Source organism: Schistocerca cancellata, chromosome 3, assembly GCF_023864275.1.
Source record: "Schistocerca cancellata isolate TAMUIC-IGC-003103 chromosome 3, iqSchCanc2.1, whole genome shotgun sequence".
Classification (NCBI taxonomy): domain Eukaryota; kingdom Metazoa; phylum Arthropoda; class Insecta; order Orthoptera; family Acrididae; genus Schistocerca; species Schistocerca cancellata.
The window spans coordinates 764,838,771-764,852,099 of record NC_064628.1 but is presented as its reverse complement, the minus strand read 5'-3'; the positions used below and the strand labels follow the sequence as shown (position 1 = coordinate 764,852,099).

General features: G+C 37.7%; 1 protein-coding gene across 1 annotated transcript in view; it reads left to right on the top strand.

Moving 5' to 3' along the window:
• Positions 1-13,329, top strand: part of LOC126175792 (DENN domain-containing protein 5B) — a 501,428-nt gene that overhangs the window by 424,052 nt on the left and 64,047 nt on the right. The window contains exons 11-12 of the mRNA XM_049922773.1: positions 4,195-4,363; positions 11,306-11,473. Of these exons, the coding sequence (XP_049778730.1) occupies positions 4,195-4,363; positions 11,306-11,473 (337 nt within the window). The remainder of the gene's footprint in view (positions 1-4,194; positions 4,364-11,305; positions 11,474-13,329) is intronic.

Here is a 13,329-nt window from a genome sequence, read left to right as displayed (position 1 = left end):
GCGCTGGCCTTTGATCGAATCCCTCTGGTGGATTAATGACAAGGGTCGGTGCGCTGGCCAGCCTGGATGTAGTTTCTAGGCGGTTACCCACATCCCAATATGTGAATATCGGGCTGCCACAAGCGATTTTTTTTTTTCCCCTTTCCATGCAATGCAGAAACTGGTAGTTGCAGAGAAAACATTTTTTGTAGGAAATTTAATGTAGTTTAATTTTGTACTGGAAAACATTACTAGTCAGGATTGCTTGTATGTTGCTTAGGACCACCCCCCCCCCCCCCTTACAACACTAAGCAAAAATTTGTGACTACACAATTTTTTTCTGATCAACATTTTTTGGTCTTCTGTGACTGGGCTATGTGGTTGAGTCCAGGGGATCTTTCTCAAATGTAGAGATTGGCAGTGGAATTTCAGATGCATCTATTCTAAATCTTGCTATGTACTCACTGTACCATAGCCTTGAAGAACTCATCTAAATTATAGGGAGAAGCAACTTAATTATATTTGTCTGTAATTGTGCTTTAATCCCAAGAGTCAGTACATACCTTACTAGAAAAGACAGAAAGTCATACCTAATAGCAATTCTAAATCACAGGTGATTGGTAAAAATAAAGTATTCTAATCATGGTAACTGAACATCAGCCTGCCCTGGCAATGAACATATGCAATTTCAGTTAAAAGGCTGTCACATATAGGTGTGAACCTGTTATATGTAAAGATAGTATCTACTAGGATGTTAGGCTGTATCATGTTACACTGTTTACACATACTTCCTGTCTTTGGGAGCTAATTCAGGAATGAAATATCTAGACTGCAGACCCCATTGGTGTGCAGCAGAGAACACTTTGTGTATAGATGTCACTTCCTGCCCTTCCTGTTCTAGCCATTGTTGGTAAGTCTCTGTGTGAACTCAGATCTCTCTGATTTTATGTTCATGGTCTTTTCACGAGATTTACATAGTAGGAAGATTTCTCAAAATTATAACAGTAAATCACACCATGATACGAAACACCTCTCTCGCTGTGTCTGCCACTGATGTTGACTGAGCACCTCCATTACGCTTATGCACTTAACTAAATTAACCTGCAATGAAACATACTGCTCTTCTTTGGATCTTTTCTATGTCATCTGTTGATTCTATCTGGTGTGGATCACAAACTGATGAGCAATATTAAAATATTGGTCAAAGAGGGGTTTTGTAAGCTACTTCCTTTGTTGTTGGACTAAATTTCCAATGAATGTGTCTATTGACTGCCTTTCCTGCAGTTAGTTTTATATGATTGTTTCCTTTTAAATCGCTCTATGCTCATACATCTAGATAATTTTTGGAGGTAACTGGTTCCAGTCGTTGTTTTGCAATTGTGTAATTGTATAATCATGCAGCTGGTCTGATACTCCAGACAGTCTTATTTTGTTCATTAGGCAGCAGTGCAGAATTGTATCGAATGTGTCGTGGAAGTCGAAGTACACAGCATCAACCTGGGCACCTGTACATACTGCTTGCTGGTTCTTGTGGATGAACTGAGTGAGCTGGGTTTCACACAATTATTCCTAAAGAAGAGATTTTCAGCCTTCGGAATGGTCATAATAAATGAGTGTAAAATGTGTTTCAAAATTGTACAACAGACCTATGTCAGAGATATAACCCTGTAGTTTTGTACATGTACTTCATGACCCTTCTTGAAAGTGGGAATTACTGCTCTTTCTTCCCATTACTAGAAATGCTTCACTTCTCCAGTGGCATACAGTACACTACTGCTGCATACTCTATGTAGAATTGTATTGGTATCGCATCAGGTCTTGTGACCATTCTTCTGTTGGGTGATTTCAGTAGCTTTTCAATCCTATGGTCACCTATTTTGATACCTTTCATTTTGATATCCATGTGACAGTTTAAAGAAAGTACCATAGTACAATTGTCCTCACTGATACAGTTTTGCAAAGAGGCATTCAGTGTCTCGGCCTGCTGTCTGTCGTCCTCTGATTGTATGCCATGATGGTCACAGAGTGGACAGATGACGTCCATCAATTTACTGATTTAACATAAGACTAGTATTTGTTACGATTTTCTGTTAAGCTGATAGTTAAAATTTTACTTTAGAATTTGTTGAATGCTTCATGTGTGGCTCTCCACACTGATTTTCAGTTTTCGTTTGTCTGTGAGGCTTTGGCTACATTTAAATTTGAAGTAAAGCTCTCTTTGCTTCTGTCTTTCTCGATTGATGCTCGTTGGTTTTGCTCCTGAAGGTGAGTTCCTCATGTTGACTGCTCAGGTAATCTGAATTTTCTTTTGTTCACTCTTGGTAAGCAGAAATAGCTTTGTAAGTGTGTATATTTACAACTGTATTCAGTGATACTATAGTGGCTTCATTATCATGGTTTTGTGTTCTGTGCTGAGTCAATATGTTCAGGACTGTCATTGTGCAGAAGATCTAATATGTTACCTTCAGAGTTTGTTCACTGACTAGATGCTGAAAGTAATTTTTGGATAATGAATTTAGAAGAACTGCACAAGATTCCCCTTAATAATTTTGAGTCTCTCAGCCTATAGCTGGTGAGATGAAATCTCTACCTAATGCCAGAAAATGACCAGGAAATTTATGTGAAATCTTCTGTAATCTCCTGAAATGCTCTGTACTGCTACTGAGTCAGAGGTTTTATAAAATCATCTGATGATCATGTTTGGTCCATCTTTAACACTTACCTTGACCAAAGTTATTTTGCATTTGGCACCTGTACAACCTCACTAGATATTATCATGCTCCTTACAGCTATAAATGCACCTCTGTCACTCGGAGTCAGACTGTGTTTGTGATACACATTCCTTTCAGAATTAAAAATTTTATTGCTGTCAGCATCAGATCTCAGCCACTCGCTGTCCTGAGTAGAATGTGGGCAGTGTCACTGTTTGTTCTGGGACCTCTCCATAGACACTCCTGCAGTTAACTAATTTTAACATTTTCTTTCTCCAGTCTTTTATGACAAATGTTACTCTCTTTAATTAATGAGGATAGCCGCTTCCTTTGTGTAGTCTGTGCCTGACATATTTGGCAAGGGGTTTCCTACAACTCTGTACATAATAGCAAAGGTAGAGAAATCCACATTCATCACAGAATCATCTGAGTCTCAGGTGCAAGGCTTCTGTTCAGCTCCAAGTCAGAGCACTACAGTTACTTCTGGGAATGATGCTGCAGAATGCTAGCTGTGCTTCCACCCCATGTGTGAGGTTAGTTTTCATCAAAGCATCCAGTCACATGTAGGAACCAATAATGGCCTCTGAACCCAGGTGACAGATGTTATTTGTGCTGATACGAGCCAGAGTTTGCATCCAGGTGCACCCAGTGTACGCAATCCAGGCCGGCCGAATCCCCATGTCAACATGTTGGACATTACCTCTGGCAAGCAGACAAAGTAGATACTGACCTTCTGTCCTTCCTTCCTGACCTGCCCTCTTATTCCCCTAAGGACTCAATCATCTGTCTTGCATTGGAGTGACAAGCAGTCCCACCCTCTGCACTTGTCTGGACATTTAGGAAGATAAGCCTCAGTCTCAGCAGATGGTGCATCCCACGTTGGCTTAGCTGTACATTAAGCAATGGCAGATACCTCAAACATGTTTCTAAGGTGTAATATGACAGCCATGTGGCCAGCACCCAAATTAATCTTTCATCCAGAGATTTATAAGTGTTAAATGGCCAGGATGAGGTAGTCAAAAGGTGTTGCGATATCAGCAATACTGTAATGTTTACTCAGGCAGTTGCTGGATGCAATTTAAGTACTGCTGCTACACAACAATTGGTTTCTACTATGCTCCAGAGTTATTTCATTCAAAGCAAATGCACTAAAATATATGCAAAAGTTAGTATACACTAGTCAATGCAGTAAAATACACAGATACAGTTCACTTCTTCACAACAAAAAATCACGTGAGGACAGAAATGAAATACTGTGTATTAAGCGAAACTGGTGCTGCTTTTGGTGCATCCACTACACTCCATGGTGGTGGCTACACTTATATCCATCCTGATAATCCCACTAGAATCAAAGAAAGACACAAATTTGTGCAAATAATTATTCATAAATACTGTGACATTTTAGCGCTGTTTCCTTGTACTGTATGTCTTGAAAATTTGTAGTGTGTAGTTCCTTAAGTAATTTTTAGAAAACGGAATATAGTCATGACATTTTGTTTTGTAGGTTACGCAAACGAATAACTAACACACCTAGATGGCACCAGAAGGAACGGCAGCTATCGATTGATGGGGATCAATCCATGGACAGCATGCGACCGCCAAGATTTGGCACAGATTTAAGTCCTGCTCTTATTGCTCAAACGAACTGGTCCTTTGTTGAAAAACTTCTTAAGGTACTACAGTTGTTGTATAGAAAACATAAATAAGAATGTAACCTCATAAAAGAATCACATTTAGTAGGCCAACAGAAATACTAAAATTATAGTTAACGATAGTTGTGTAATTGGATTGTAAATTAAGAATGTATGGCACATAATAAAACACTATTATAGAAAAACCATTGCTCTCCTAATTTGGGCTAATATTTAAAAAGGAAATAAACAATGCAGATGAGTATTAACATGATTTAAGAGGCACAGATGATTTGATCAGTGTTTCCAAAGTCTTGCTTGAGCTTATATGAGATTGTTGATGTTTCTTCTCTGAGTCAGCGTAAGAGAAAGTGATAGAATACATCTTTAAATGCCACATGGACAAGGCCTGTTCCCCAGTTATTGATAACTGGCATTCATACATAGATTGTGGTCACTTGTTGTAGATTTGTCATTATTTTGTGTATGTAAGTAAGCTATTTCACAAGTCTTTTCAAGGAAGTGGTGGTTATGATGACCAGTATCTTTGACTTGACTTACATGTTTCATGAGGATACTGAACTCTACCCCCTAAGCTGTTTGGATTGCTCACTACTTGTCATTTTTGTAAAGACATGTTGCAAAGTTTTTACAATCGTATTCAAATAATTACTTCATACTGCCCTGCTAGAAATCTATAGATGCTGAATTGTATTTTCATTTAATACTACTGTTTAATGTACTAGAACTTCATTGTTTTGTTCAGTTTTCAGTTAATATATGAACTATATTCTTTTTGTTTATTTAATCCAACGGATCAAAGATTTTATTGAATATCCTTTCTATATTTCAGCACTTGAAATGTCTTTCAGTTAGTTCTGTCTGTTTAGTGTAAACATAACTTATTTGAGAATAGACTCCATGAAAGAAATATGATGTAAATTTTGCCGTTACTGGTGAGTTCTTTTTCTTTTGTTTTAGTCCCCAATGAAGTGAAACATCTAATGACTGCTTATAATTTTCTTCTCACAGTTTTTCTGAAAAATAAATGGTCAGTACCATATCATATCCACATATTTAACCTCACTTCACAGCATAGGAGCAATATGGGTATTATTCCAGCAATGTGGTGTGAGAGTCGTTTTGTAGTGTCTTCGTAAATGGTTTTGAAACGTATTACTTTGTTGGGCAGATAATGCAATTTAACACGAAAGATGAAGTGTTAAAATGTTGCAGGTCCTCTGCTAAAACACTTTCATATGTTTTGCTAATGTGTTTCAGCAATTAATGTGCTGTTATGTGTACATTTGACTCAAAACTAATCATTCAGTGCACCCAGACTCACTCATGTAATGCAAAGCAACTTTGCAACTATAAAACACATGAAAGTAGGTGCTACATATACAGGAACAGCAATTAAATATCTTTGTTCTGTCTTTAAAAATGTAAACAAATATCCCTCTTAATATGAATGTTTACAGAAAACCAGTTATGACAGGCTCTTTGTGGCTGTACAACTATCAGTTATAATGTATCATAAATACTGATGCATTGTAATTTGATAATGGTAAATATCCTTTCAAAATACACAAAGCTGAGAAACTGCCTTTGAAATATGAACTTCGACTTACTATAAGCAACTGCAAGTATAACCATTCCCTGCCTTCACAATTTGTTCATTTGGGTCAAGCAAGTTTAAGTGCTGTTGCAGTAATTTATCTTTGATAATTAATTCCATTTTGTCCACTATGCCTACAGTTTGTCACTTTTTATTACATGCAGCCGTATCCTATTTGCATATTCTGTTACAAAGATGTATGGTTCACAGGTGGTTTGATGAACCCTCTGCCAGGCACTTGATGTGATTTGCAGAGTATCCATGTAGATGTAGATGTATTTAATACAACTGGTTTGTTAAAAAAATGTATAATGTAATACTAAATCTATTGATTTTGCTGGTGGCAATGCTTCCGAAATGATGAAATGGTGAATAGAAAATTTTTTGCTTGTTGATGATGAAATTATATATTCTGCCAACCAGCATCAGATTCCCATCAGACCGACGAGAATGTTGACTGATGGCATCGTCCAGAGGCGACTGATGGCATTGTCCAGAGGCCAGTGGTCGATGATTTTTTTTTAAAAAAGGGCAGTTTCTGTAATTACATTGCCTGGTTATTGATAGAAAAGACCGTAAAAGAAATCTCAGGGACACTGAAATAAAAGTGTTCTAAAGTAATAGCCAACTAAACACTAGTAGCGTTCGGCCGTGGCCATCAAACAATTCGTTGACAACTCTCCTTCACTGCAGCCTGAAAATTTTTTTAAATGTAGCATAATAATTTGGTATGTGGAATTAATGAAAAAGGAAAGTACAGTCTTAATTAAAACATGGCTTTTGAAATTAAATTAGCACAATTATTTGCCAAACATTACAGAGGGACACATTTTTGAAACAGCCATTGTAAACAAACGAGAGAGAGAGAGAGAGAGAGAGAGAGAGAGAGAGAGAGAGAGAGAGAGAGAGAGCATTGAAGCTCACAGCTCCTGCTTTTATATAATCCAAAAACAAATTACGGCGACTGCCCTCAACTTGCTTTACAGTTTCGATACATAAACATTTCTCTTGATCTTTCTGTACCAGAGCAGCAAAAAAATACGTTCCTTACATTAAATCGTGACCTTTTGTCCTTACTTTGCAGATTTATTTACAGGGGAAAATTTATTCTTAATGTATTTTAGGCTTAATTTAAAGATTGAGGCATAGTCTCTTAATTATTCAAAAAAACAGTATTTCATGTAGATGGCAGATGTAGATGTAGACTCCTCAACCTTAATGTTGACCAGGATGATATGGCTGCTGTTTGTATCTCTCCATTTAATTTTCTGATACTACTAATACAGCAAAGGTCTTTCTTTTCTTTAAATGAATACACAACAAATCGTATTATTCTTATTCTTAAGCAACAAATTGTTTTGATTCAAACATTTTTTCCATAGAGTACAAATAGATTTGGAGCAGTGTGTGTAGGAATACTCTGAAAGTTCTAGTATTTATAGTTTACTAAAAAATGCTGACTTGCTAATTACAAGATGATTTGACTTACCAAACGAAAGCGCTGGCACCTCAATAGACACACAAACATACACACACAAAATTCTAGCTTTCACAACCAACGGTTGCCTCGTCAGGAAAGAGGGAAGGAGAGGGAAAGACGAAAGGATTTGGGTTTTAAGGGAGAGGGTAAGGAGTCATTCCAATCCCGGGAGCGGAAAGACTTACCTTAGGGGGAAAAAAGGACGGGTATACACTTGCACACACACACATATCCATCCACACATATGCAGACACAAGCAGACATATACAGAGGCAAAGAGTTTGGGTGTTGGTTTGAGATGAGCTATGTTGATCCTGTGCTGAACTTAGGTTGGGGAACAATGATGGGTACAAAGGTTAGGTAGTTGTGTTGCCGCCAAAACACGTTAAAGGATGGAGAAATTTGGAAAAATTTCGGAAAAACTGCGTGTAAATGTATTAAAAGGAGTGGTTTTGTGGTGGCAGATTATGAAAATGAGGCTAACAATTGTCTGGCGAAGAAATAATGACGTTAAAACCCGTGGGAAACGGCTAAATATTATCAGTGATGTGCGAAAAACGGAAATGGAAATAAAGCGAAAGTTATCAGAACTAGACGAAATGGTTGTTTAATAGGTGAAAGGAACTGTTTGTGGACTAGAAACGGTGGATTTTATAGCGGCGGTAGTGTTGAAAGTGGAAAATTTTTGTTTGGAAGTGGGTGACGTATTGTTGAGTATATATAGGCGGGATAAAATTGTATAGTAGATTACGGTAAAAAGGAGAAGGTGAATACAAAGTGAAACTACTGGCAAAAACAAAAAGAGAAAATAAGACGACAGAAAAGATTTCGAAAGACTTACCTTAGGGGGAAAAAAGGACGGGTATACACTCGCGCGCGCACACACACACATATCGATCCACACATATACAGACACAAGCAGACCTAAGGTAAGTCTTTCCGCTCCCAGGATTGGAATGACTCCTTACCCTCTCCCTTAAAACCCACATCCTTTCATCTTTCCCTCTCCTTCCCTCTTTCCTGACGAAGCAACCGCTGGTTGCGAAAGCTAGAATTTTGTGTATATGTTTGTGTTTGTTTGTGTGTCTATCGACGTGCCAGCGCTTCCATTTGGTAAGTCACATCATCTTTCCCTCTATATATATATATAAAACAAAGATGATGAGACTTACCAAACAAAAGCGCTGGTAGGTCGATAGACACACAAACATACACACAAAATTCAAGCTTTCGCAACCAACCGTTGCTTCGTCAGGAAAGAGGGAAGGAGAGGGAAAGACGAAAGGATGTGGGTTTTAAGGGAGAGGGTAAGGAGTCATTCCAATCCTGGGAGTGGAAAGACTTACCTTAGGGGGAAAAAAGGACAGGTATACACACGCGCGCGCGCGCGCGCTCGCGCGCACACACACACACACACACACACACACACACACACACACACACACAAGCAGACATTTGTCTGCCTTCAATGTCTACCATTGCAAAATATTAGTTCCAAAATCAGTGTTTGTTTTGCTTTGTTTTAGGTCGCAAAAACAACTAGGGTGATATACGCCCATGTCAAAACTGTAGAACACAAAGACAAAGAGAGGAATTAAAAACAACAAGTTAATCCCAATCGATGGAATAGAAGACTACTAAAACAGTGACATGGAGAAAGGTCTATAAAATGTGCCATAGAGAAACAGAGGTCTGAAACTAAAAATTAAATGGTGTACGCCATATTGCTATGATGGATAAAAAGTAAAACTCAGTCGACAGCCTGAGTGTCATTCGGTAAAATGGCCAATAACTCAGATGGCAAACACAAATAGGAACGTAAATGGTTAAAAAGAGGGCATCTTGACTCTCATCGACAAGACTGGAACTAAAATTAAGGGTAGCAGAACAAAAATAGAAATTCTTAACTATGTTTTCAGCTGTTTCTTTAAAAAGGAAAACCCAACAGTATAGTCCCAATGTTGTTCTCATACCAATGCAGAGATGAGTGAAATCATAATGCAAGTGCCATTGAGAAACACCTGAAATCATTATTGAATAAGGCTGCATGGCATGATGGAATTACTATCAGATTCTGTACCAAATTTGTGGTTGAGGTAGCCCTTCTTTTAACCATAATATTATGAAGAGATCCCTTGAACAAAATCTTATGCCCAGTGGCGGGAAGAAAGAGTACGTCACACGTGCCTACAAGAAGGGCAGCAGAAGAGATAAACAAAATTACTGTCAAATATCCCCGACATCCATTAGCTTTAAAATCTTAGAATGCAGAATTACCTCTTCCATGCCAACCAGCATGAATTCTGGGTACAACAGTCAAGTGAAACCTAACTCGCACTTTTGTCACATGACATCCTGGAAGCTATGGATCAAGGCAGTGAGATAGATGAAGTATTTCTTGACTTTCAGGAGGTGTTTGACTGAGTATCACACATGTGATTATTATTTAAAATATGATCATGTCAGATAACATCAAAGATTTGTGACTGGATTGAGGATTTCTTGGTGAGGAGGACAGCATGTTATCTTGGTTGGAATGTCATTGACAGAGGTAGAAATAATTTCAGCTGTGCTCCAGCAAAGTGTGTTAGGAGCCTTGCTGTTCATGTTTTGTTTTGATGATCTAGTAGACAATATTAATTGTATAATCTGATTTTTGAATGATGCAGTTATCTATACTGCACTAATGTCCAAAAAAGTTGCAGAAATATTCAGTTAGACCAGGATAAAATTTCAAAGTGGTGCAAAGATTGTCAACTTGTTTTAAATTTTCAGAAATGTACAACTTTTCACTTAACAAAACAAAAAACTGCCGTATCTTAAGACTACAGTATCAATGAGCCACAGTTGAAAAAGTCAACTCTTACAGATTCTTGCACGTTACTATTTTCAGCTGCATGAAGTGGAGTGATCACATTGGCTCAGGTGTAGGTAAAGCAGGTGGCAGACTTCACTACATTGTAAAATACTAGTGAAATGCAATCAGTCTACAAAGGAGACTGAACACAAAATGACAGACAATTGCTAAAATGTGTGGGGTGCATACTAGATGGAACTAACAAGGGCAGTTGCTAAACATAACATAATATAAAAAATGATACAGTATGTGAATGGCAAACTGTAAAAATTTTTTTGGGTGTGATGCAGACAAGTTAGTTTGGAAAATTCCTGACAGGGGCACCACAAACTGTGGTTGACATGTTGTGGCCACTGACCTGGCACTACCCGAGTGGCCACCACAGTTGGCGGACTTGATGCCTTAAGACATTTTTCCTTTTGGAGTTATATCAAGGATAGTATTCATGTTCCACCTTTACCACAAAACCTTGAAGACTTGCAACACTATATAACAGCAGCTATTCTTACTATCACTCCTGACTCATAGGGAGGAGTATGGGTAGAGTTGGATTACCGATTAGATGCTTGCCGAGTAACAAAGGATGGATACACAGAACTTTATAAACACTGTTTAAAAAAACTTGGCATTCACATACTGTATCATTTGTCATGTTCTTCTCCATTTATCTCCATGAATTTTTAAAAATGTTTCATGTATTTTATAATTACACTGTATAAGAATGACTGTATACTTGTTTACCTATTTTAATTTACCTATTGTAATCTTTGTCTGTGTTATCTTTCATAGCTTGCCTTTCCTTTCATTACTTTTTCAGCTGTATGATAGTTGTCTTCAGTTTTCTATTACACATGTTGTAAATTGTTATTTCATTAAGCAAACATTTTCATCAGATTTTCTTTCTGTCAAATAGAAATTTAGGCAGTTATTTAACCAGGTAACAGTTAATACGATAGTTTATTGTAAGCTTATTTTATTTTTTGAACAAAACAGATGTGTCAGTCTTCAATCACATCAAAAATGTTTCAGGATTGTAAAAGCAAGACAAAGCGCATGTTGGTGGAGAAGATGGGAACAGAAGCTGTTGAACTTGGTCATGGTGAGGTCTCACTTGTAGGTGTTGAAGAAAACACACTCATTGCTAGCCTGTGTGACTTGCTGGAACGAATATGGTCACATGGCTTACAGAATAAACAGGTGAGAAGAATTGATTGGTATTAATAGTATTTCTTGAATGAATATGTTGATGCTTGCTTGCGATATGTAATGTGGTGAGCTGATGGCCATATAGCTAGTACATTTCCAGTTAATATGGCAAGGGAAAGTTCTGGCAGAATGTAATTAAGTTGGGAGTAAAGGAGATCACTCACCAAACAGTAGAAGCATTGATTCATCAACAAGTACACAAAAAAGAATGCAGTCTTGCTAGTTTTTGGATGATTCTTTTAACAAGCTGAGTCTACTTATATGTATGCAGTGTGCATGCATGCCCCCCTTCTGCCCCCTATCCCCCTTCTGCCCCCTAACCCCCTTCCCCTGACACTTACCCCATGCACACACACACAATTTGTACTCTACCTAATAAAATAATTCAACTGAAAGCTATCAAGTTGTCATTTTTTTTTGTGCCTGTTGACAACTCAATACTTTTATTATTCGATAAGTGGTCTGCTTTAGTCCTAAAGTATTTGTGTTTCCAATGAATTATTACTTTCCTTTTTGTAGCTGCTTATTAGCTCACACTTTATAATGTTATAACTAAGCATTATGATTTCATCATGGTATACACTAATGTGAATGAAGAATCATCTGCTCACAATATATTTACCTACAAACTTCTACAGGATACTGTACCATGTAAATAAAGGCTATATATCTGATGACCTAATTTAAGAAAATTACAGCAATATATGAATGTCCTTCAGTATTTACTGGGAGATATTTGTAGTGCTTCCATCATAAATGATATCATGATACAATTCTTATACCACATTCCACAAAAAGAGTATAATGTAACATACACTCTTGGAGACAGCTTTTTCATGCCTCCATATTTCTGTCGGTAGACTCATAACTCTGTCACAGTGTTTAGAACTGTATGGACAACTGTTTCATATTATTTCGTTAAAAGAATGATAACCATTTATTTACACTGTAGGTACAGTGTCAACTGGAGAGGCACCACTGAATACTAACATTGATAAGCACTAGTTGCCACAAACTGATCAGGTTTTCTAGCAGAAATGGTAGCTCTGTGTCTTGTTACTGTGTTCTTTCTCCTAAGTAATTCTTTATAAAATGCTGAACTCCATGTAATCATCAAGAGATTACCTATGCTGTACCAGATAAGTAATTTCCTGTGGAGCGCAGTCATTGGTGTTGACGAAGGATACTACCAGCAGAAACAGCTACTGTAAACAGCTCATACCAGCTAGTACTCAACAGAACAGATTTGGCAGGTACATGATTCTATGATGGAAGCAGTCAGTAACAGCATAGCTGAAAGTGATCACCTGAAGAATTGATAGCATCATATGTGTAAGCAGCTGTCTGTAATAAGGACCAGCTTCTTCATCAAAATATTGTTGGTTTTTGTAATTGGATATATTGTGAATCCTGAAATGCCTGCTTGATGACTGTTAAGAAATGACCATAAATTGTGTTACAGATTTTGTAAAATTGGGCGCTGGAACTTCAAAAGATCTTATGAACATCTAGGGAATATGCTGCTTTTCTTTAGGGAACATACAACCTCTATCATAACCCACTGTGGCTGGAACTCTCCCACAGACATGGAAAAACAGAAAGCTATACTTACTGGAATATTATGTGGCAACAGTCACCATTAGTCCATGTAACTCCAACTTATCAGTAAGGTGCCCCACCTGCATGCGATTGTTCCAATCTCAAAAGAGACTAATCAGAAGTTCAATAGATGTGTGTCCATTTTTGCCACACTGCATGGGGTCCAAGGTGGGGTTATTTTCTCTCTGAAGAGCACTTCTGGGTAATATGCAGACAACTCCATTCACATGGTGTCCTCAATACCCCTA